Genomic DNA, 26,120 nt, shown 5'->3' with positions numbered 1-26,120 from the left:
CACAGACACACAGCACACGGACACACAGCACACGGACACACAGCTCACGGACACACAGCACACGGACACACAGCACATGGAGACACAGCTCACGGACACACAGCACACGGACACACAGCTCACGGACACACAGCACACGGACACACAGCACACGGACACAGACACACAGCTCACGGACACACAGCACACGGACACACAGCACACGGACACAGACACACAGCACACGGATACACAGACACACAGCACACGGACACACAGCTCACGGACACAGACACACAGCTCACGGACACACAGCACACGGACACACAGCACACGGACACAGACACACAGCTCACGGACACACAGCACACGGACACACAGCACACGGACACACAGCACACGGACACAGACACACAGCACACGGACACACAGCTCACGGACACGGACACAGACACACAGCACACGGACACACAGCTCACAGACACACAGCACATGGAGACACCGCTCACGGACACACAGCACACGGACACACAGCACACGGACACACAGCTCACGGACACACAGCTCACGGACACACAGCTCATGGACACACAGCTCACAGACACACAGCACATGGAGACACAGCTCACGGACACACAGCTCACGGACACGCAGCACACAGACACACAGCTCACGGACACACAGCACACGGACACACAGCACACGGACACACAGCTCATGGACACACAGCACACGGACACACAGCTCACAGACACACAGCACATGGAGACACAGCTCACGGACACACAGCTCACGGACACACAGCTCACGGACACACAGCTCACGGACACACAGCACACGGACACACAGCACACGGACACACAGCTCACGGACACACAGCTCACGGACACACAGCACACGGACACACAGCTCACGGACACACAGCACACGGACACACAGCTCACGGACACACAGCTCACGGACACACAGCACACGGACACACAGCTCACGGACACACAGCTCACGGACACACAGCACACGGACACACAGCTCACGGACACACAGCACACGGACACACAGCTCACGGACACACAGCTCACGGACACACAGCTCACGGACACACAGCTCACAGACACACAGCACACGGACACACAGCTCACGGACACACAGCACACGGACACAGCTCACAGACACACAGCACACGGACACACTGCTCACGGACACACAGCTCACGGACACACTGCTCACGGACACACAGCTCACGGACACACTGCTCACAGACACACAGCACACGGACACACAGCTCACGGACACACAGCTCACGGACACACAGCTCACAGACACACAGCTCACGGACACACAGCTCACGGACACACAGCACACGGACACAGCTCACGGACACACAGCACACGGACACAGCACACGGACACTGCTCACGGACACACAGCTCACGGACACACAGCACACGGACACACAGCTCACGGACACACTGCTCACAGACACACAGCACACGGACACACAGCTCACGGACACACAGCTCACGGACACACAGCTCACAGACACACAGCTCACGGACACACAGCTCACGGACACACAGCACACGGACACAGCTCACGGACACACAGCACACGGACACAGCACACGGACACAGCTCACGGACACACAGCTCACGGACACACAGCACACGGACTGTAGCTCACCATTGCAACTTCCAGTAAAAATGAGGAGTAGTCTGCGAATGTAACAAATCCCATTTAAAAACATTTGGCAGTTAATAATCTTTTACACAATGAGCAATAATTTGGCCACTCCCTTCTAAACACCTTCAAAAGTATCCACTCCAGGTGAGGAGTGATGATAAAAGACAGTCTGACTCTGAGCGTTGACAGCATCGAGTGACTGTATGGTTGATATTCTGTTTGAAGCAGAGCCCATGCTGCTTTCCCTGTGTGAAGTGATTGGTATCGAATTGGAAAATTGACATAAAATCTGATGTTTTTTCTGAAATCTGCAATAATCCTGTATTTTGTTTGATCAGATGCAAGTCAGGAACGTTCAATTTGCAAACTCACAACTCTGACGGCTGCAGGCACTGCTTCTGTTACAGTCACTCAGCAGCCTGTACATCAGCCTCCCACTTTGCTGTTCATCATATCGTCTCCAGCTTTCAACAAGGTACCCTACCCTCTTCTACACAGCAACGGCAGAGTCATACCAATGGGTGAGATCGGGGATGTTTGTCAGTGTCCACTTGGATCAGTGGTAGCACTCTGCCCTCTAGGGGCTTCATAACTCATTGCACAAGGGAAGCCTCTCCAACAGTGCAGCACTCCCTCAGCACTGGCCCTCCGACAGTGCGGCACTCCCTCAGCGCAGTCCCTCCGACAGTGCGGCACTCCCTCAGCACTGACCCTCCGACAGTGCGGCACTCCCTCAGCACTGACCCTCCGACAGTGCGGCACTCCCTCAGCGCAGTCCCTCCGACAGTGCAGCACTCCCTCAGCACTGACCCTCCGACAGTGCGGCACTCCCTCAGCACTGACCCTCCGACAGTGCAGCACTCCCTCAGCACTGACCCTCCGACAGTGCGGCACTCCCTCAGCACTGACCCTCTGACAGTGTCCACTCCCTCAGCACTGACCCTCTGACAGTGCGGCAATCCCTCAGCACTGACCCTCTGACAGTGTCCACTCCCTCAGCACTGACCCTCCGACAGTGCGGCACTCCCTCAGCACTGACCCTGTGACAGTGTCCACTCCCTCAGCACTGACCCTCCGACAGTGCGGCACTCCCTCAGCACTGACCCTCTGACAGTGTCCACTCCCTCAGCACTGACCCTCTGACAGTGCGGCACTCCCTCAGCACTGACCCTCTGACAGTGTCCACTCCCTCAGCACTGACCCTCCGACAGAGTCCACTCCCTCAGCACTGACCCTCCGACAGTGCGGCACTCCCTCAGCACTGACCCTCTGACAGTGCGGCACTCCCTCAGCACTGACCCTCCGACAGTGTCCACTCCCTCAGCACTGACCCTCTGACAGTGTCCACTCCCTCAGCACTGACCCTCCGACAGTGCAGCACTCCCTCAGCACTGACCCTCCGACTGTGCGGCACTCCCTCAGCACTGACCCTCCGACAGTGCGGCACTCCCTCAGCACTGACCCTCCGACAGTGCGGCACTCCCTCAGCACTGACCCTCCGACAGTGTCCACTCCCTCAGCACTGACCCTCCGACAGTGTCCACTCCCTCAGCACTGACCCTCTGACAGTGTCCACTCCCTCAGCACTGACCCTCCGACAGTGTCCACTCCCTCAGCACTGATCCTCCGACAGTGTCCACTCCCTCAGCACTGATCCTCCGACAGTGCGGCACTCCCTCAGCACTGACCCTCCGACAGTGCGGCACTCCCTCAGCACTGACCCTGTGACAGTGCGGCACTCCCTCAGCACTGACCCTCTGACAGTGTCCACTCCCTCAGCACTGACCCTCTGACAGTGCGGCACTCCCTCAGCACTGACCCTCTGACAGAGTCCACTCCCTCAGCACTGACCCTCTGACAGTGTCCACTCCCTCAGCACTGACCCTCTGACAGTGCGGCACTCCCTCAGCACTGACCCTCTGACAGTGCGGCACTCCCTCAGCACTGACCCTCCGACAGTGTCCACTCCCTCAGCACTGACCCTCTGACAGTGTCCACTCCCTCAGCACTGACCCTCCGACAGTGCAGCACTCCCTCAGCACTGACCCTCCGACAGTGCGGCACTCCCTCAGCACTGACCCTCCGACAGTGCGGCACTCCCTCAGCACTGACCCTCCGACAGTGCGGCACTCCCTCAGCACTGACCCTCCGACAGTGTCCACTCCCTCAGCACTGACCCTCCGACAGTGTCCACTCCCTCAGCACTGACCCTCCGACAGTGCAGCATTCCCTCAGCACTGACCCTCCGACAGTGTCCACTCCCTCAGCACTGACCCTCCGACAGTGTCCACTCCCTCAGCACTGACCCTCCGACAGTGCGGCACTCCCTCAGCACTGACCCTCCGACAGTGCGGCACTCCCTCAGCGCAGTCCCTCCGACAGTGCAGCACTCCCTCAGCACTGACCCTCCGACAGTGCGGCACTCCCTCAGCACTGACCCTCCGACAGTGCAGCACTCCCTCAGCACTGACCCTCCGACAGTGCGGCACTCCCTCAGCACTGACCCTCTGACAGTGTCCACTCCCTCAGCACTGACCCTCTGACAGTGCGGCAATCCCTCAGCACTGACCCTCTGACAGTGTCCACTCCCTCAGCACTGACCCTCCGACAGTGCGGCACTCCCTCAGCACTGACCCTGTGACAGTGTCCACTCCCTCAGCACTGACCCTCCGACAGTGCGGCACTCCCTCAGCACTGACCCTCTGACAGTGTCCACTCCCTCAGCACTGACCCTCTGACAGTGCGGCACTCCCTCAGCACTGACCCTCTGACAGTGTCCACTCCCTCAGCACTGACCCTCCGACAGAGTCCACTCCCTCAGCACTGACCCTCCGACAGTGCGGCACTCCCTCAGCACTGACCCTCTGACAGTGCGGCACTCCCTCAGCACTGACCCTCCGACAGTGTCCACTCCCTCAGCACTGACCCTCCGACAGTGTCCACTCCCTCAGCACTGACCCTCCGACAGTGCAGCACTCCCTCAGCACTGACCCTCCGACTGTGCGGCACTCCCTCAGCACTGACCCTCCGACAGTGCGGCACTCCCTCAGCACTGACCCTCCGACAGTGCGGCACTCCCTCAGCACTGACCCTCCGACAGTGTCCACTCCCTCAGCACTGACCCTCCGACAGTGTCCACTCCCTCAGCACTGACCCTCTGACAGTGTCCACTCCCTCAGCACTGACCCTCCGACAGTGTCCACTCCCTCAGCACTGATCCTCCGACAGTGCGGCACTCCCTCAGCACTGACCCTCCGACAGTGCGGCACTCCCTCAGCACTGACCCTGTGACAGTGCGGCACTCCCTCAGCACTGACCCTCTGACAGTGTCCACTCCCTCAGCACTGACCCTCTGACAGTGCGGCACTCCCTCAGCACTGACCCTCTGACAGAGTCCACTCCCTGAGCACTGACCCTCTGACAGTGTCCACTCCCTTAGCACTGACCCTCTGACAGTGCGGCACTCCCTCAGCACTGACCCTCTGACAGTGCGGCACTCCCTCAGCACTGACCCTCCGACAGTGTCCACTCCCTCAGCACTGACCCTCCGACAGTGCAGCACTCCCTCAGCACTGACCCTCCGACAGTGCGGCACTCCCTCAGCACTGACCCTCCGACAGTGCGGCACTCCCTCAGCACTGACCCTCCGACAGTGCGGCACTCCCTCAGCACTGACCCTCCGACAGTGTCCACTCCCTCAGCACTGACCCTCCGACAGTGTCCACTCCCTCAGCACTGACCCTCCGACAGTGCAGCATTCCCTCAGCACTGACCCTCCGACAGTGTCCACTCCCTCAGCACTGACCCTCCGACAGTGTCCACTCCCTCAGCACTGACCCTCCGACAGTGCGGCACTCCCTCAGCACTGACCCTCCGACAGTGTCCACTCCCTCAGCACTGACCCTCCGACAGTGTCCACTCCCTCAGCACTGAACCTCTGACAGTGTCCACTCCCTCAGCACTGACCCTCTGACAGTGTCCACTCCCTCAGCACTGACCCTGTGACAGTGCGGCACTCCCTCAGCACTGACCCTCCGACAGTGCGGCACTCCCTCAGCACTGACCCTCTGACAGTGTCCACTCCCTCAGCACTGAACCTCTGACAGTGTCCACTCCCTCAGCACTGACCCTCTGACAGTGTCCACTCCCTCAGCACTGACCCTCTGACAGTGTCCACTCCCTCAGCACTGACCCTCTGACAATGTGGAATTCCTTCAGCACTGCTCTGGTACCTCTGACCTCAAATTTCTCTCCAATACCTTTCGAGCCCAGGTGCCTAGGCCCTGCCCACTGAGCTCGGGCTGTTCTCAGTTTGATTTGATGGTAGTAAAGCTGATCTCACCCTGGGGTCACACTCAGTACACCGAGATACTGTCCAATCTCCAGTCCATCTCTTGTGAATGTAAAGCTGTGATCAGGTGATTGGATTTGATTATTGTCACATACAATGAAAAGTATTGTTTTGTGTGCTATCCAGACAAATCATACCTTACATTAGGACATCAGGGTGGTAGGGCAGAATACAGAACATGGTGTTACAGCTACAGGGAACAATCAATATTTGTGAGGCCCCTTCTGGAATACTGTGTTCCATTCTGGTCTTCCTGCTATAGGAAAGAGACCTTGGAGTTCAGGTTCATAGCTCCTTGAAAGTACAGTTGCAGATGGACAGGATAGTGAAGAAGGCAGTTGGGATACTTGCCTTTATTGGTCAGAACTTTGAATGTAGGGGTTGGGAGGACATGTTGCGGCTGTACAGGACATTGGTTAGGCCACTGTTGGAATATTGTGTGCAATTCTGGTCTCCTTCCTGTCTGAAGGATGTTGTGAAATTTGAAAGGGTTCAGAAAAGATTTACAAGGATGTTGCCAGGATTGGAGGGTTTGAGCTACAGGGAGAGGCTGAACAGGCTGGGGCTGTTTTCCCTGGAGCGTCGGAGGCTGAGGGGTGACCTTACAGAGGTTTATAAAATTATGAGGGGAATGTATAGGGGAAATAGACAAAGTCTTTTCCCTGGGGTCGGGGAGTCCAGAACTGGAGGGCATAGGTTTAGGGTGAGAGGGGAAAGATATAAAAGAGTCCTAAAGGGCAACTTTTTCACACAGAGGGTGGTGCGTGTATAGAATGAGCTGCCAGAGGAAGTGGTGGAGGCTGGTACAATTGCAACATTTAAGAGGCATTTGGATGGGTATATGAATAGGAAGGGTTTGGAGGGATATGGGCCGGGTGCTGGCAGGTGGGGCTAGATTGGGTCGGGATATCTGGTCGGCATGGACGGGTCGGACCGAAGGGTCCGTTGCCGTGCTGTACAGCTCTATGACTCTAACTCTAGTGCATGCGAGGTCCATTCACAAGTCTGATAACAGCGGGGAAGAAGCTGTTCTTGAATCTGTTGGTTGGTGTGTTGAACGTATTGAGGTGGGGCAGTGACCTTTAACCCTGTCTGGATGTTTCTGCAGACCCAGATGGTTGGCAGCGACAGAACCTGGATGGAGAGGAGTCCTCAGTCTCCTGGGAGAAGGGACGGATCAGTCTGATTCCAGAAGATGGGGAATGGGAATATTTTATTGCACCGGGTGAGTACTGATCAATCTTCCAGATAATGCATAACTTCAAACAATGGAGACCACAATGGACAGCAAGTCTGCTCTGATGGTTTGCTCATTGGGATGGTGCTGTGATGTTCTGTCCCTTTAAATCTGTTTCTTTGAAATTTTCAATGGGAAAGAGGGACGTACAGTTGAGGGGTAGACCATTCAGCCCCTTGATCCGAGCTCTGTCATTCCCTCAGGTCATGCCTAATCTGGTTGGAAGTTCAAATCCACCCAACACTGAGAACCTCTCAGCCCCTTTGCTTTAAGTGAAGCTCCCTGTCCCTTCAGCATATTATGGCAGTCCAGCTGGGGAAGTGTCTGGATGGTTGAGCTCAAACGCAGCAGAGGCCTGAAGAAAAGGCCCGGTCGTTGAAGGGCTGAGCTCAAGGACAGAGGCAGCTCCAGTCTGAGCTGACCTGGACTCTCTCAGTGATGGGGTGAGTGTGGTGATCACACATCCTTTCTCACACTCACAGGAGAGGCCAAGCTTTTGAAGAACTCGCTTAAATCTCAGGCATTGTCTGGAAAAAGGGAAGAAGCTGGAGGCTAGCGAATGGAGTTTGTGGTGAGGGCTGAAGGCAGTGTTTAGTGGGGGAGAGAGAGAATTTCTACCCTGCCCAATTAGTCCCTGTCCCCCTCTGCCTCCTTCCCCTCACCCTCCCTCTTGCCGAGTGTCTACTGTCTCTGTTGGGCCCAGTGTGGGTCTCTGGTTTATCCCTCTGTGCCCCCACCTCAACGGATTTTGGGCGCAACATTACAACAAACTCTCCTTCCTTCTTTGGAAAGGACTCCCTTTCCTGTCCCAAGTAGACCTTCACCCACCTCCATCACACTGCCTCCCTCCACTTCTTACCTGCACACAATTCCTTCTTTGAGAACTTTGGTCACCTTAATTCCTCCCCACCACCCCCCCCCCCCCCCCCGCCGTCCCCCCAAACCGACCTCCCTCTGAACTGGCTGCTCTCCATGCTTTCAGATCCAACCCTGCCTTTGTAATGGCCCGACCAAGGGGGTGCTGTTACGGCCTGGCGATTGCCTTTCCTCCTCCCTGTCAACCATCCCACTATCCCTCTTCCTCTCCCTCTGGGCTCTGTCTCAACCTGTCCGTTCGCACCTCTCCACCCCCTCCAACCTCCCTGCCATTATCAGGACCTGAGATGTTAACTCTGTTCCTCTCTCCACAGACCTGCAGAGTTCCTCCAGCGTTCTCTGCCGGTGACGGTCCTGCTCTTTTAACGAGGTTGGGTTGTCCTTGGTTTTTTATTTGAGGAGGTCGTAAAGACATAGACTCCAAAAGGTCTGGGGCTGATCGACTCGAGCATGTTATCAGGTTTTTCAAAAATACACTTGTACAATGAAAGGGGAGTGGCCAGTTCTCCCAGGTCAGCTTCTCTCTGGTTTGGTTTAGTCTGGTTTGGTTTAGTCTGGTTTTCACAGTCTGGCTGTTCAGAGAAAGCAGGCAGGTGCACAAAACAGCTCCATGGAGGAAGGTGCTCCACGCTGAATCTCCCTGCCATCTCTCTCTCTCTCGCTCTCTCTCTCTTTTGCTCTCTCTGTCTCTTGTGCTCTCTCTCCCTCTCTCTCTCTCGCTCTTGCTCTCTTTCTCGCGCTCTCTCTCTCCCTCTCTCTCTCCCTCTCTCGCTTTCTCTTTCGCTCTCTCTTGCTCTCTCTCTCTCTCTTGCACTCTCTCTTTTGCACTCTCGCTCTCTCTCTCTCGTTCTCTCTTGCACTCTTGCTCTCTCTCTCACTCTCTCGCTGTCTCTCTCTCATTCTCTCTTGCACTCTCGTTCTCTCTCACTCTCACTCTCACTCTCGCTCTCACTCTCGCTCGCTCTCTTGCTCTCTCTCGCTCTCTTGCTCTCTCTCTTGCTCGCTCTCTCTTGCTCGCTCTCTCTCTCATTCTCTCACTCGTTCTCTCTCTCTCGCTCTCTCTCGCTCTCTCTCGCTCGCTCTCTCTCTCTCTCTCTCTCTCTCTCTCTCTCTCTCTCTTGCTCGCTCTCTCTCTCCTCTGAGACCTGGGGTTTGATTTTACCGTTTGTGCCAAGGGTGGGGCTGGTCTCTTGGGTTTTCGAATAGTTTAAGCTATACAGTATTCTGTTCTCTTTTATTTGTGTTTCATTCAGTAATCTTGTAAATAAATTGTTTTGTCTCAAACTCAGTGATTTGACCAGCTGCATCCCTCTTGGATTATCCACTGTACACTTACTTAAAACACCAGCAAAGTTAGTGGCTGGGCTTCTTTACTGAGATGTTTTGAGGGGGTCCGACCGGGTCGGTAACATGTCTCTGTTTTGGACCTGACCCTTGCTTTTGATAATGCAGCTCAGTTACTCCTATCATTCCATCCCGTTTCAGCCAAGTTTCTGGGGAACCAGCTGCTCAGCTACGGCCAGAACCTCTCTTTGCTTCTGCACGTAGAAAGTGAGGATCTTCCCTCCTTCATCATAATTCTGGAAGGTTCTGGAATCCACGTCTCTGCTTCAGTTTCCCCACCAGTGCCAAACGAGACATTGCCCTGGGAATGGGCAGTTAACTTCACGTGAGTGGTTGTGAATTCTTTCGGATATGGCCTGGGATTTCAGATTGGGGATTAAATTAACAGTTTTCAGATTTATTGGAATACTTTGATGTAATTTCTTACCTACAGCCCCGAAGATGGGCAAGACAACGCATCCACCCCATTAATTAAACAATAAATCTCAAAAGCCGATGGACAAATCTCAACAAAATATGGATAGAGTTTGTCCCAAGGAAGGAGTTAATGTTTGAAAGGATCTGGAATGTTGGGGAGTGGGGAATATTTGGAATGTCGCCGATGATCTCAGTTGCTGTTGGCCACAGTTGGCAAACTGTGGGCAGAGTTTTCAGAGCAGGTTGGTTGGAGATGGATTGGCTTGAAGCCTCGTCAGAGAGATGGAACGCTCTGGGTCAAAAGATTTTTTTTATTCCCAGCCGTGTGGTCAGATGTTTGACCAAGTTGCTTCAAGGAAGAGGTGTATCATTGGAGTAGCGCTGACTCCGAACAATGTGGGGTGCCATTTGCTACTGTGAGTGGCTTCCAGAAAATAAAGCATTTTTGCTGCTGTCTTTCAGTGAATTCTAGAGTGCTGAAAGAGGCCATTTGGACCATCGTGCCAATGCCAACTGTTTGAAAGATCTGAGGAATTCCGCCTATCGTGATGGTTCTGCTGTTCAGCTTGATCATGGTCGATTTTCTCCTTGAATGTAATTTTCCACACACTATTCCCACGTCCCCTGATGTCTTTAATATCCAGAAATCGACTGACCTCTGTTTCAAACATGCACTGAGCTCATACATCCCTCTGGCTAAAAGAAATCTATAGATACACCGAGGAACTAATTAACTGCACATTTCTGCTCCTTTCTCTATAGCCTTGAAATGCTTTTCTTTTCAATTCCTTTCCGGAAATTTCTACTGAATGTGTTTTTAGGTCACAGTAACTCTCTGCATTTTAACAGACACCCCCTCTCGCCAATTCCCTTCAGGTTGGTGTCCCTCTGGTGACTGAACAACCCCCCCCCCCAAGCCCCTTCACTGGAAATGGTCTCTCGCCATTTACTCTGTGATGTTGAACAACCCCCATTAAATCTCCCCTTAACCTGAAGGAAACCACCCGTAACTTCTCCATCGCTGTGTTGGACCAGCTTCCGAAACGGTGAGACGTTCCCTCGCGCAGCACATCGAGGGTCACGTCCTTTCACCTCACGGATCAGAAAAGCTCAGCAGCTCAGGCAGCATCCGAGGAGCAGGAGAATCGACGTTCCGGGCAAAGGTCCTTCATCAGGAATTCCTAATGATGGGCTTTAGCCCGAAATGTCGGTTCTCCTGCTCCTCGGATGCTGCCTGAGCTGCTGAGCTTTTGCAGCACCACTCTAATCTTGACTCTAATCTCCAGCGTCTGCAGTCCCCCCTTTCACCTTTCACCTCACTCCCAACCTTGAGCGGAATCGATGCTCCCTCCTTATTGGCTGCAGCGAGAGGGATTTTTGGAGCTGAGGACCTTTATCTTGTTGGGACATTGGGTTCTTGGTATCTCTCCTCCTGAACCATTGGTGACCGAATCATGCAGACTCCGCCCTTGTGCGGTCAGACCCTGATTTATAAACTCGGTAAAAACAATGACTGCAGATGCTGGAAACCAGATTCTGGATTAGTGGTGCTGGAAGAGCACAGCAGTTCAGGCAGCATCCAAGTAGCTTCGAAATCGACGTTCCTGATGAAGGGCTTTTGCCCGAAACGTCGATTTCGAAGCTCCTCGGATGCTGCCTGAACTGCTGTGCTCTTCCAGCACCACTAATCCAGACCCTGATCTATAAACGTCTGACTTCCATCCACCCGTGCCGACAAACACAGTCCCACTCAGGGAGGGAATTCTGAAGACCCCACATCGGAACATTTCCTGTCCCTAGGGTCAGGTGCTTCATGTTGTCCCACGCTGCGTTCCGACTCGCGAACAAATCACGGCGTGAGCAGACTCCAGAATGGAACCCGCGGACCGCCCATCTACTGTAATCGGGTTCAGAAGGAGATGGATTAGAGAGACAAATGTTGCAGAGATTGAGACAAAAGCATTAGGTTCAGAACATGGCGTCAAACTAACTTGAGAGTGAGTGAAGCTTTCTGTCTCACTCCCAACAGGACAAACGGAAGAATTCCCTATTCCTAAGGGAATAAGAATTTATCCCACAGGAGGTGAGGGTGTTAACGCCTGCTCTCATGGTTCAGATAGGAGTTGCGACGTGAAGTTTGATCACGTTTCACTGGGATATGAGGAAGATGGAATAATTCAAGAAACAATTGGTTAACCTTGGGATATCACTGAATGAGAGACCAGTTTGTTTTTAACCCTGAGTAACATGATTGAAGGGATTTTTTTATTCTTTGCAGACTGCACGAGATACAGGCTGGCATCCAAAGTGAAACGGTCTCCAGTTTCCAGTTTCAGCAGCTGCTCTCCAACCTCACTGCTCTGAAACTGGGTACCAACAGGAGCGTTTCGAGTAAGTGACCCTCACCATGACCCTCATCCTGCAATGGGTCATACCCGCGTGTGCGTGTGTCTGTGTGTGTGACCCTCATCCTGCAACGGGTCATACCCGTGTGTGTGCGTGTGTCTGTGTGTGTGACCCTCATCCTGCAACGGGTCATACCCGTGTGTGTGCGTGTGTCTGTGTGTGTGACCCTCATCCTGCGATGGGTCATATCCGTGTGTGTGCGTGTGTCTGTGTGTGTGACCCTCATCCTGCGATGGGTCATACCCGTGTGTGTGCGTGTGTCTGTGTGTGTGACCCTCATCCTGCAACGGGTCATACCCGTGTGTGTGCGTGTGTCTGTCTGTGTGACCCTCATCCTGCAATGAGTCATACCCGTGTGTGTGTGTGTGTCTGTGTGTGTGACCCTCATCCTGCGATGGGTCATACCCGTGTGTGTGCGTGTGTCTGTGTGTGTGACCCTCATCCTGCAACGGGTCATACCCGTGTGTGTGCGTGTGTCTGTCTGTGTGACCCTCATCCTGCGATGGGTCATACCCGTGTGTGTGCGTGTGTCTGTCTGTGTGACCCTCATCCTGCAATGGGTCATACCCATGTGTGTGCGTGTGTCTGTGTGTGTGACCCTCATCCTGCAATGAGTCATACCCGTGTGTGTGTGTGTGTGTCTGTCTGTGTGACCCTCATCCTGCGATGGGTCATACCCATGTGTGTGTGTGTGTGTGTCTGTGTGTGTGACCCTCATCCTGCAATGAGTCATACCCGTGTGTGTGTGTGTGTCTGTCTGTGTGACCCTCATCCTGCGATGGGTCATACCCGTGTGTGTGCGTGTGTCTGTCTGTGTGACCCTCATCCTGCAACGGGTCATACCCGTGTGTGTGTGTGTGTCTGTGTGTGTGACCCTCATCCTGCAATGGGTCATACCCGTGTGTGTGTGTGTGTCTGTCTGTGTGACCCTCATCCTGCGATGGGTCATACCCATGTGTGTGTGTGTGTGTCTGTGTGTGTGACCCTCATCCTGCAACGGGTCATACCCGTGTGTGTGTGTGTCTGTGTGTGTGACCCGCATCCTGCAACGGGTCATACCCGTGTGTGTGTGTGTGTCTGTGTGTGTGACCCTCATCCTGCGATGGGTCATACCCGTGTGTGTGTGTGTGTGTCTGTGTGTGTGACCCTCATCCTGCGATGGGTCATACCCGTGTGTGTGCGTGTGTCTGTGTGTGTGACCCTCATCCTGCGATGGGTCATACCCGTGTGTGTGTGTGTGACCCTCATCCTGCAACGGGTCATACCCGTGTGTGTGTGTGTGTCTGTGTGTGTGACCCGCATCCTGCGATGGGTCATACCCGTGTGTGTGTGTGTGTCTGTGTGTGTGACCCTCATCCTGCGATGGGTCACACCCGTGTGTGTGCGAGTGTCTGTGTGTGTGACCCTCATCCTGCGATGGGTCATACCCGTGTGTGTGACCCTCATCCTGCGATGGGTCATACCCGTGTGTGTGCGTGTGTCTGTGTGTGTGACCCTCATCCTGCAATGGGTCATACCCGTGTGTGTGCGTGTGTCTGTCTGTGTGACCCTCATCCTGCGATGGGTCATACCCGCGTGTGCGTGTGTCTGTGTGTGTGACCCTCATCCTGCGATGGGTCATACCCGCGTGTGCGTGTGTCTGTGTGTGTGACCCTCATCCTGCAATGGGTCATACCCGCGTGTGCGTGTGTCTGTGTGTGTGACCCTCATCCTGCGATGGGTCATACCCGCGTGTGCGTGTGTCTGTGTGTGTGACCCTCATCCTGCGATGGGTCACACCCGTGTGTGTGCGTGTGTCTGTGTGTGTGACCCTCATCCTGCGATGGGTCATACCCGCGTGTGCGTGTGTCTGTGTGTGTGACCCTCATCCTGCGATGGGTCACACCCGTGTGTGTGCGTGTGTCTGTGTGTGTGACCCTCATCCTGCAACGGGTCATACCCGCGTGTGCGTGTGTCTGTGTGTGTGACCCTCATCCTGCAATGGGTCATACCCGCGTGTGCGTGTGTCTGTGTGTGTGACCCTCATCCTGCGATGGGTCATACCCACGTGTGCGTGTGTCTGTGTGTGTGACCCTCATCCTGCAATGGGTCATACCCGTGTGTGTGCGTGTGTCTGTGTGTGTGACCCTCATCCTGCGATGGGTCATACCCGTGTGTGCGTGTGTCTGTGTGTGTGACCCTCATCCTGCGATGGGTCATACCCGTGTGTGCGTGTGTCTGTGTGTGTGACCCTCATCCTGCGATGGGTCATACCCGTGTGTGCGTGTGTCTGTGTGTGTGACCCTCATCCTGCAACGGGTCATACCCGTGTGTGTGTGTGTGTGTGTGTCTGTGTGTGTGACCCTCATCCTGCAACGGGTCATACCCGTGTGTGTGTGTGTGTGTCTGTGTGTGTGACCCTCAGCCTGCAATGGGTCATACCCGTGTGTGTGCGTGTGTCTGTGTGTGTGACCCTCATCCTGCGATGGGTCATACCCGTGTGTGTGCGTGTGTCTGTCTGTGTGACCCTCATCCTGCGATGGGTCATACCCGTGTGTGTGCGTGTGTCTGTGTGTGTGACCCTCATCCTGCAACGGGTCATACCCGTGTGTGTGCGTGTGTCTGTGTGTGTGACCCTCATCCTGCGATGGGTCACACCCGTGTGTGTGTGTGTGTCTGTGTGTGTGACCCTCATCCTGCGATGGGTCACACCCGTGTGTGTGTGTGTCTGTGTGTGTGACCCTCATCCTGCGATGGGTCACACCCGTGTGTGTGCGTGTGTCTGTGTGTGTGACCCTCATCCTGCGATGGGTCATACCCGTGTGTGTGCGTGTGTCTGTGTGTGTGACCCTCATCCTGCAATGGGTCATACCCGTGTGTGTGTGTGTCTGTGTGACCCTCATCCTGCAACGGGTCATACACACAGACACATGCACACGCGGGTATGTGTCTGCATGTGTTAGTGTGTCTGAGGGTCATACCGCCTGGAAACAGACCCAACCAGTCCATTCTAACCATCTTCACCAGGTAAACTAGTCCCACTGCCTGCTCCGGACCCATTCCCCTCCAAACCTCTCCTACTGCTGAATGTATCCAAAAGTCTTTTAAATGTTGTAACTGTACCTGCATCCATCACTTCCTCTGGTAGTTCATTCCACACACAAACCACTCTCTGTGTAAAAAGAAAAGTTTTCCTCCATGTCTTTCTTAAATCTTTCTCCTCTCACCTTAAAAAGACGCTCCCTAGTGTTGAAATCCCATACCCCAGGGAATAGGCACCTGCTATTCACCTTCCCGATGTATCTGTGTGTGTGTTCCCCCTCATGGGAGAGTGTAGGAGCAGAAGGTCCAGCCCCGTTATAAAGGGGCACCAATTGCAGATGGAGATGAGGAGGAATTTCTTCCCTCAGAAGGTCGTGTGCCTTTGGACCCCTTTGCCACAGAGAGCTGTGGGGGCAGGGTTCTTGTGTATATTTAAGGCTGAGACAGATTCTCGATCAGTTGGGGAATCGAGGGGTACAGGGAAAGGGCAGGAAAGTGGACGTGAGGAGCATTGGATCAGCCATGATCCTGTTGAATGGTGGAGCAGGCTCAAGGGGCTGAACGGCCTCTTCCTGTTCTTATTTCTTTGTGTGTGAGAGAGTGTGCGTCTGTGAGAGAGTGTGTGCGTCTGTGAGAGAGTGTGTGTGTCTGTGAGAGAGAGTGTATGTCTGTGAGAGGATGTGTGTGAGAGGGTGTGTGTCTGTGAGAGTGGGTGTGTGTGTCTGTGAGAGAGGGTGTGTGTGTCTGTGAGAGAGGGTGTGTGTGTCTGTGAGAGAGGGTGTGTGTCTGTGAGAGGGTGTGTGTGTCTGTGAGAGGGTGTGTGTGTCTGTGAGAGAGTGTGTGTGTCTGTGAGAGGGTGTCTGTGAGAGTGTGTGTGTGTCTGTGAGAGTGTGTGTGTGTCTGTGAGAGTGTATGTGTGTCTGTGAGAGAGTGTGTGTGTCTGTGAGAGTATGTGTGTCTGTGAGAGGGTGTGTGTGTCTGTGAGAGGGTGTGTGTTTGTGAGTGTGTATGTGTCTGTGAGAGACTGTGTGTGTCTGTGAGAGACTGTGTGTGTCTGTGAGAGATTGTGTGTGTATGTGTCTGTGAGAGTGTGTGTATGTGTCTGTGAGATTGTGTGTGTGTGTCTGGGAGAGTATGTGTGTCTGTGAGAGATTGTGTGTGTCTGTGAGAGATTGTGTGTGTTTGTGTCTGTGAGAGTGTGTGTGTGTGTCTGTGAGATTGTGTGTGTGTGTCTGTGAGATTGTGTGTGTGTGTCTGTGAGAGGGTGTGTGTGTCTGTGAGAGAGAGTGTGTGTCTGTGAGAGAGTGTGTGTCTGTGAGAGGGTGCGTGTGTCTGTGAGAGGATGTGTGTGAGAGGGTGTGTGTCTGTGAGAGGATGTGTGTGAGAGGGTGTGTGTCTGTGAGAGTGGGTGTGTGTGTCTGTGAGAGAGGGTGTGTGTGTCTGTGAGAGAGGATGTGTGTCTGTGAGAGGGTGTGTGTGTCTGTGAGAGGGTGTGTGTGTCTGTGAGAGAGTGTGTGTGTCTGTGAGAGGGTGTCTGTGAGAGTGTGTGTGTGTCTGTGAGAGTGTATGTGTGTCTGTGAGAGGGTGTGTGTTTGTGAGTGTGTATGTGTCTGTGAGAGACTGTGTGTGTCTGTGAGAGATTGTGTGTGTCTGTGAGAGATTGTGTGTGTATGTGTCTGTGAGAGTGTGTGTATGTGTCTGTGAGATTGTGTGTGTGTGTCTGTGAGATTGTGTGTGTGTGTCTGTGAGATTGTGTGTGTGTGTCTGTGAGAGGGTGTGTGTGTCTGTGAGAGAGAGTGTGTGTCTGTGAGAGAGTGTGTGTCTGTGAGAGGGTGCGTGTGTCTGTGAGAGGATGTGTGTGAGAGGGTGTGTGTCTGTGAGAGGATGTGTGTGAGAGGGTGTGTGTCTGTGAGAGTGGGTGTGTGTGTCTGTGAGAGAGGGTGTGTGTGTCTGTGAGAGAGGGTGTGTGTGTCTGTGAGAGGGTGTGTGTGTCTGTGAGAGGGTGTGTGTGTCTGTGAGAGAGTGTGTGTGTCTGTGAGAGGGTGTCTGTGAGAGTGTGTGTGTGTCTGTGAGAGTGTATGTGTGTCTGTGAGAGGGTGTGTGTTTGTGAGTGTGTATGTGTCTGTGAGAGACTGTGTGTGTCTGTGAGAGATTGTGTGTGTCTGTGAGAGATTGTGTGTGTATGTGTCTGTGAGAGTGTGTGTATGTGTCTGTGAGATTGTGTGTGTGTGTGTGTCTGGGAGAGTATGTGTGTCTGTGAGAGATTGTGTGTGTTTGTGTCTATGAGAGTGTGTGTGTGTGTCTGTGAGATTGTGTGTGTGTGTCTGTGAGATTGTGTGTGTGTGTCTGTGAGAGGGTGTGTGTGTCTGTGAGAGAGAGTGTGTGTCTGTGAGAGGGTGTGTGTCTGTGAGAGGGTGCGTGTGTCTTTGAGAGGGTGTGTGTGAGAGGGTGTGTGTCTGTGAGAGTGTATGTGTGTCTGTGAGAGTGTATGTGTGTCTGGGAGAGTGTATGTGTGTCTGTGAGAGAGTGTGTGTGTCTGTGAGAGTGTATGTGTGTCTGTGAGAGGGAGTATGTGTCTGTGAGAGGGGGTGTGTGTCTGTGGTAGGGTGTGTGTCTGTGGTAGAGTGTGTGTCTGTGAGAGAGGGTGTGTGTCTGTGTGAGAGGGTGTGTGTCTGTGAGAGAGTGTGTGTGTCTGTGAGAGAGAGTGTGTGAGAGTGTGTGTGTGTCTGTGAGAGTGTGTGTGTCTGTGAGAGAGTGTGTGTGTCTGAGAGGGTGTGTGTCTGTGAGAGAGAGTGTGTGTGTGTGTCTGTGAGAGAGTGTGTGTATCTGTGAGAGGGTGTCTGTCTGTGAGGAGTGTGTGTGTCTGTGAGAGTGTGTGTCTGTGAGAGAGAGTGTGTGTCTGTGAGAGTGTGTGTGTCTGCGAGAGGGTATGTGTGTCTGTGAGAGAGAGTGTGTGTCTGTGAGTGTGTGTGTCTGCGAGAGGGTATGTGTGTCTGTGAGAGAGAGTGTGTGTCTGTGAGAGTGTGTGTGTCTGTGAGAGGGTGTGTGTGTCTGTGAGAGTGTGTGTGTCTGTGCAAGTGTGAATGTGTGTGTGCGTGCACGTGTGAGTGTGTGTGTGAGCGAGTGTGTGTCTGTGTGTACATGCACAAGTGTGTGTTTGTGAGAGTGTTTATATGTGAGTGTGTGCATGCGTGTCTGAGTGTTTGTGTGCATGCACGTGTGTGTGTGAGTGTGTGCGAGTGTGCGTGTAAACTCCAGCCTGACGCCAACTTTAAGTACATTTAAGTCGTCATTGGACAAGCATATGGACGTACATGGAATAATGTAGGTTAGATAGGCTTCAGATTAGTCTGACAGGTCGGCACAAACATTGAGGGCCGAAGGGCCTGTACTGCGCTGTAATGTTCTATGACGCTCTGCAGTGCCACCTTGTTGGAAATGCCATCTTTCTGGTGAAACCTTTAACTCATGCCCTGCCAGCCCAGTCCAACAGGACTCTGAAACCCTCCCCCCATGACACTGTTTTGCCAAGAGGATAAGGGGTTGAGGGGTTATCCCTGCTACTGAGTGAGCTGTAACCATTTACCTCGGAGATATCTGTGGGAACTTGCTGTGCACAAATTAGCAGCAATACCACGTGGATCAAAATGACTATTAGTTTGGGATGTCTGAGTAAAAGGTGCTATACCAATGCGAGTCTTTATTTCTGCTCCACAACATGTCATTAAAGGCTCTGTCTGCTTTCTGCTCTCTGTGCTACAGTCCACCTGATGGATGTTACCCTGGTAACAGCCCAGGCCGGCCTATCTCCCCGCGCAGCCTGGGTGGAGGAGTGTGTGTGTCCCGAAGGCTACATCGGACAGTTCTGTGAGGCGTGCGCCCCGGGTTACAAGCGGGAGATACCATTTGGAGGGCCACTGAGCCCCTGTGTGGCCTGTACCTGTAACCAACATGGAAGCTGCGAGCCAGAATCAGGTCAGTCCGGGAATTCGCGAGAGCTGCAGCTGGGCGCTGGAGACCCGAAACAGAGAGCGCGGGAGAAACTCAGCAACACTCACAGGGAGAGAAACAGAGCTAACGTCCCAGGGCTGCTGAGCCTTCTTCAGGACGGCTGGCAGCTCGGAACAGCGCGGTATTTACACTGAAAACAAGGTCTGGGTGGAGACCAGGCCCAGAGAGAGAGAGAGATGTGTCAGGGATGGGGAGCCAAGGAGATAGCAGCTCAGGACAGAAAAAAATGATAATAAGAACTGAGAGCAGAATAGAATGGCTGAGCTCAAGTTACAGCAATAGGTTTATAATGTGATAAAAGATCTGAAATCATAGAATCTCTTCAGTTTGGAAGAAGCCAGTGAGTCCACGCTGACCCTCCAAAGATGCACCATCACCCATCCAGCCTTCACACCATAGGATCATTTCCCATGGCCAACCCACCCTAACCTGCACATCCTTGGACAGTGGGAGGCAACTGGAGCACACCCACGCAGACACGGGGAGGATGTGCAAACTCCACCCAGACAGTCACCCGAGGCTAGAGTCGAACCCAGGTCCCTGGTGCTGTGAGGCAGCAGTGCTAACCCCTGAGCCACCAGGCTGGGGTGGGTGAGAATGGGTGACTGTAGTAAAAGCAACAGGACTGGGTGTGGGGGTGGGGTGGGGGGGTGGGGGGTGGCGTGGATGGGGAAAGAAACCTGGGAGGATGGAGTCCAGCTGTAAGGTTGTTGAACTCAGTATTGGGTCCTCAAGGCTGCGGGGTCCCCAAGCGGAAAATGAGGTGCTGTTCTTCCAGCCTGCACTGAGCTTCACTGGAGCACTGCAGCCTGCCTGGGACAGAGAGGCTGGACAGGGGACAGGGGTGGGCAGGTGATGGGAAACTCAGGGGCATTCTGGTGGGCAGAGTATAATTGTTCTGTGAAGTGGTCACCAGGCTACACTTGGTTTCCCCAGTGCAGAGGAGACCACATTGTGAGCAGAAGACTGAAGGATGGATTAGGGTGACACGGTGGCACAGTGGTTAGCACTGCTGCCTCATGGCCCCAGGGACCCGGGTTCGATTCCAGCCTCGGGTGACTGACTGGGTGGAGTTTGCACATTCTCCCCGTGTCTGTGTGGGTTTGCTCCGGGTGCTCCAGTTTCCTCCCAAAGATGTGTAGGTTAGGGTGGATTGGCCATGGGATATGCAGTGTTACAGGGATAGGGTGGGTCTGTGTGGCATGCTCTTAGGAGGGTCAGTGTGGACGTGATGGGCTGAATGGCCTGCCTCTGCACTGTAGGGATGCCATGATTCTATTCTATTAAATGCCATTGAAAATGGCCATGTCCCTATCTCTGAGCCAGGAGGCCAGGGTTCATGTCTCACATTTTAACCAGAAAATAGATGAGTGCTACTGAGCAGTTTGTTCGGAAATCAGGATTCTGAGAGGGTGAGGGAGAGGCTGAGGATCCTGCAGGGTGAGGGTGAGGTTCCTGCAGGATGACGGAGGGCAAGAGGGACAGGGTGAGGTTCCTGCAGTCTGAGGGAGAGGGTGAGGTCCCTGCAGGGTGAGGCAGAAGGTAAGGGAGAGGGTGAGGATCCTGCAGGGGCAGGGACAGGGTGAGGGAGAGGGTGAGGGTGAGGTTCCTGCAGGGAGAGGAAGAAGATGAGGATCCTGCAGTGCGAGGGTGTCTCCTGGTAGTTCACTGGTTGTTATTGGATATCGTGTTGGGGACCAGTGTTTCCCAGAGAGCTCACTCCCTGCACAACGATAAAGCTGGTGAATTGTGAAATCTGTGCCTCCCTCTAGTTTACCTGTGTGTCCTTTACTGTTGTAGGTATTTGCCAGTGTGTACACAACACTGTCGGACCGTCCTGTGAGTACTGTGCGAGTGGTTACTATGGCAACCCCTTCCGTGGCAGGTACAACGATTGTAAGCCGTGCCCATGCCCGGCTCAGTCTAACTGCACCGTGTTGGAAGATAGAAATGAAGTGGTCTGTACGGATTGTCCAGATGGACAGACAGGTAAAGAGCTACCTCTGAGTCACGCTCCACTTCAGGCACACGGTGTTTGAACTTCCTCTGGTTCCCAACTCTACACTGAGTGAGACAGTGTTGGGTCATAGGGTCCCTCACCCACCCCAGGCTGTACTGGGATGGTACCTACCTGAACGGCCACGGTCTGTGCTTCACAAAGGGGAGAGAATAATGAAAAGGTACTGTTCCCTCCACACAGCCACACAGGTGTGCACACACATGCACACACACCCACACACACACACATCCCCACGCGCACACACACACACACACACACGCGCACACACACACACACACATCCCCACGCGCACACACACACACCCACACACACACATCCCCACGCGTACACACACACACACACCCACACACACACACACCCACACACACACGTCCCCACGCACACGTCCCCACGCACAGACAGACACACAGACACACATCCCCATGCACAGACACACACACACACGTCCCACGCACAGACACACACCCACACACACACACATACACGTCCCCACGCACAGATACACAGACACACGTCCCCACGCACAGACAAACACAGACACCTGTCCCCACGCACAGGCACACATCCCCACGCACAGATACATAGACGCGTCCCACACAGAGACACACATGTCCCCACGCACAGATACACACACACGTCCCCACACACAGACACACACGTCCCCACGCACAGATACACACAGACACACATCCCCACGCACAGACACAGAGACACGTCCCCACACACACACACACACACGTCCCCACGCACAGACACACACAGACACACGTCCCCACGCACAGACACACACAGACACATGTCCCCATGCACAGACACACGTCCCCACGCACAGACACACACGTCCCCACGCACAGACACACACGTCCCCACGCACAGACACACACAGACACATGTCCCCACACACAGACACACACGTCCCCACGCACAGACACACAGACACACACACACATATGGTGTGGAGAGGGGAGGCGAGTGGAGGGGTAAAGAGTCGTGGGAAGAGGAGGGGAGGGGAGGGGAGGCATGGGGAGAGGAGGGGAGTGTTCAGGTGGAGAGGGGAGGGGAAGAGAATGGAGGGGAGGGGAGGGAAGTGTTGAGATGGGAAGGAGAGAGGTGAAGAGGGGAGTGTTGAGGTTGGGAGGGCAGTGTCGAGGTTGGGAGGGGAGGAGAGGGGTGAGAAGGGGAGGTGTGTAGTGAGGTCAGCCTTGTTCACTTCCCTGAAGGACATTGGTGACCCAGATGGGTTTTAGAAAAACCAAAGGTAGTTTCATGGTCACTTTTACTGAGACTGACTCTCAATTCTGAATGTCCGAATTGAATTTAAACTCCTCCAGCTGCTGTGAGAGGCTGACTCTCTGGATTACTCATCTCCAAAGGACCCACCCCATCTCATTAAAAATCCCTGTTGGTCAGAGAGAGGTAAACTCTCAGTGTAACCTGGTCTGGTGTAGACATGAACCACATGGTCAGAGAGTGTGCCTATCTCTCCCTTTGTCACAAAACTGTGTCCCTGTGGGCTCTTCAGAGAACATAGAACATTACAGCGCTGTACAGGCCCTTCGGCCCTCAATGTTGCGCCGAACTGTGGAACTAATCTGAAGCTCATCTAATGTGCTGGGTGGCACGGTGGCACAGTGGTTAGCACTGCTGCCTCACAGCGCCAGAGACCCGGGTTCAATTCCCGCCTCAGGCGACTGACTGTGTGGAGTTTGCACATTCTCCCTGTGTCTGCGTGGGTTTCCTCCGGGTGCTCCGGTTTCCTCCCACAATCCAAAAATGTGCAGGTTAGGTGAATTGGCCATGCTAAATTGCCCGTAGTGTTAGGTAAGGGGTAGATGTAGGGGTATGGGTGGGTTGCTCTTCGGAGGGTTGGTGTGGACTTGTTGGGCCGAAGGGCCTGTTTCCACACTGTAAGTAATCTAATCTAATCTAATGTACACTATTCCATTCTCATCCATTTGTTTATCCAATGACCATTTAAATGCCCTTAAAGTTGGTAAGTCTTCTACTGTTGTAGGCAGCGCGTTCAATACCCTACTACTCTCTGAGTAAAGAAACTACCTCTGACATAATCTGTCCTATATCTATCACCCCTCAGTTTACAGCTGTGTCCCCTTGTTCTAGCCATCACCATCAGAGGATAAAGGCCCTCAGAAGGTTTATCGGAGCAGGCTGGGGGAGTGTAATATCACAGACATCCTGAGAATGAAGGAGCAGTATCTGATCCTGATTTGAAAACACAGAATATGATCCAGCTTCCAGTTATTACTGGCTTTAGGTTTCTGGGTCAAATTCAGTGGGTGGGAGTAAATGACTGAGTAAACCAACTAGAGGGACTGAGCGGTCTCAGGGATACTGTTGGGTGATCAGGAAGTGAGGAGGGTTTAGTGACCATGGGCCATATCCCTGACCCGGTGAACTGGATTATCTCATCCTGCTCCCTCCTTCCTCCCTTCCAGTTTCCCCCTCCCCTCTCCCCCTTCCCGCTTTCCCCCTTCCCCCTTGCTCCCTACCCCTTTCCTTTCCCTTCCCCTTCTCTTCCCCTTCCCTGACACACACGTAAACCAAGGTTAAGGAACCAATCGGTGTCCAGGGATTGCGACCCTTCACCTGCTTCACGGGAAATGAAATAAACAGTTTTTAAAGCAATGAAATGTCTCTGATTTTACTCTCAGAGTTGTTTACACAGTGACCTGGAATTACAACTGAATTCCTAGAGATTGGGTGATCCTTTGTTAAACAGTAAAATCCTGAAATTATTCTCTCATTGATTGTTGGGAACTTCTCAGGTTTAAAGCTGACATTTCTGAGTTGGTGCCCTGATGATTTGTATTTAATGCTTTAATCATTCTCCTGATCTTCTCATCCCCCACCTCCCCCTTCCCTGTCTGTCTCTGTCTATCACTTGCATGCTCTCGCTCTCACTCTCTACCTCTGTCACTTTCTCTCTATCTGATTCTTTATCTTTGTGTTTTCCTCTGTCTGTCTGTCTCTCTCTCTCTTTCTCTTTCTGTCTCTCTTTCTCTCTCTCTCTTTCTCACACTCTCTCCTCTCTCTCTGGCATATCCTTTCTCTTTCTCTCTCTCTCTTTCTCACACTCTCTCTTTCTCTCTCTCTGGCACTTCCTTTCTCTTTCTCTCTCTCCCTCTCTCTCTCTCTGTCTCACACTCTCTCCTCTCTCTCTGGCATATCCTTTCTCTTTCTCTCTCTCTCTTTCTCACACTCTCTCTTTCTCTCTCTCTGGCACTTTCTTTCTCTTTCTCTCTCTCTCTCTCTCTCTTTCTCACACTCTCTCTTTCTCTCTCTCTGGCACTTTCTTTCTCTTTCTCTCTCTCTCTCTCTCTTTCTCACACTATTTCTCTCTCTCTGGCACTTCCTTTCTCCTTCTCTCTCTCCCTCTCTCTCACACTCTCTCTTTCTCTCTCTCTGGCACATCCTTTCTCTTTATTTCTCTCACTCTCTCTATTTCTCTTGCTCGCTGTCTTTCCACACTCACTTTTTCTGATCTCTGTCTTACTCTCTTTCGCACTTGCTCTCTCTGTCCCTGACTCTATGTCACTCTCCTTCTCTCCCTCCTCCCCTCCCCAGGCATGCGTTGTGAACGTGTGACGATGGTTTCTATGGTGACCCACTAGGCCTTTGGCAGGGATTTGTCCGCCCATGCAGCCGGTGTCAGTGTAACGGGAATACCGATCCGAACGCCGTGGGGAACTGCGATCCGGTGACAGGACAGTGTCTGAAATGCTTGTTCCACACGGTGGGCCATTACTGCGATATGTGTGAGGACGGATTCTATGGAAATGCTCTGGCCCCCAGCCCAGCTGGAAAGTGCCAACGTGAGTGAGGACTTTACACGAGGCTTCTGGAACGTTCCGCGGGCGAGGGAGCGAGTTACAGAAGCTGCAACGTGTTAGCCCAGATCCTTGTGAATTGAAACAATGAGTGTATCGTTCCATGAGTGTGAGAGTGTGTTAGAGAGTGAGAGTGTGTGTGCACTAAACCAGGATCAAACTGTTATTAGAGTCAGACAGCATGGAAACAGGCCCTTTGGCCCAACCCATCCATGCTGACCAGGTTTCCTAAACTGAACAAGTCCCACCTGCCAGCACCCGGCCCATATCCCTCCAAACCCTTCCTATTCATATACTCATCCAGATGCCTCTTAAATGTTGCAATTGTACCAGCCTCCACCACTTCCTCTGGCAGCTCATTCCATACACACAGCACCCTCTGCGTGAAACATTTGCCCCTTAGGTCTCTTTTATATCTTTCCCCTCTCACCCTAAACCTGTGCCCTCTAGTTCTGGACTCCCCGACCCCAGGGAAAAGACTTTGTCTATTTATCCTATCCATGCTCCTCATAATTTTGTAAATCTCTATAAGGTCACCCCTCAGCCTCCGACACTCCAGGGAAAACAGCCCCAGCCTGTTCAGCCTCTCCCTATAGCTCAAATCCTCCAACCCTGGCAACATCCTTGTAAATCTTTTCTGTAGCCTTTCCAATTTACTAATATCCTTCCAATTTAATAATATTGTTGTGATTCTTTCTAACTATGATGCAACGTTTGTTCATCGTGCTGAAAGAGAGGCAATGTTGATAGAAATTCACTTCTAACATTCATCAGGACCAATGCAAGAATGTCATGTTTCAAGTGGATGTTATGATAGGTTAGCCGGGTGGACCTCATAGAATAGGAGTTCCCTGATTGGGGCTGTTAATCTGGTCTAATCGGGGAGCCCTGGCTGACAGATAGAAACAGGAGTGTCAGAGGTTCTGTTCCC

The 26,120-nt window shown here is 53.1% G+C and overlaps 1 protein-coding gene across 1 annotated transcript in view; it reads left to right on the top strand.

Annotated features, from left to right (window-relative positions):
- Positions 1-26,120, top strand: part of LOC140469256 (laminin subunit gamma-3-like) — a 107,229-nt gene that overhangs the window by 36,118 nt on the left and 44,991 nt on the right. The window contains 8 exon segments of the mRNA XM_072565592.1: positions 1,997-2,133; positions 7,118-7,234; positions 9,608-9,791; positions 12,162-12,274; positions 19,073-19,285; positions 21,122-21,310; positions 24,927-24,935; positions 24,938-25,174. Of these exon segments, the coding sequence (XP_072421693.1) occupies positions 1,997-2,133; positions 7,118-7,234; positions 9,608-9,791; positions 12,162-12,274; positions 19,073-19,285; positions 21,122-21,310; positions 24,927-24,935; positions 24,938-25,174 (1,199 nt within the window).

This window comes from Chiloscyllium punctatum, chromosome 49 (assembly GCF_047496795.1).
Source record: "Chiloscyllium punctatum isolate Juve2018m chromosome 49, sChiPun1.3, whole genome shotgun sequence".
NCBI lineage: Eukaryota > Metazoa > Chordata > Chondrichthyes > Orectolobiformes > Hemiscylliidae > Chiloscyllium > Chiloscyllium punctatum.
Note: the sequence above shows the minus strand (reverse complement) of the source record. Positions and strands in the feature narration are given on the sequence as shown.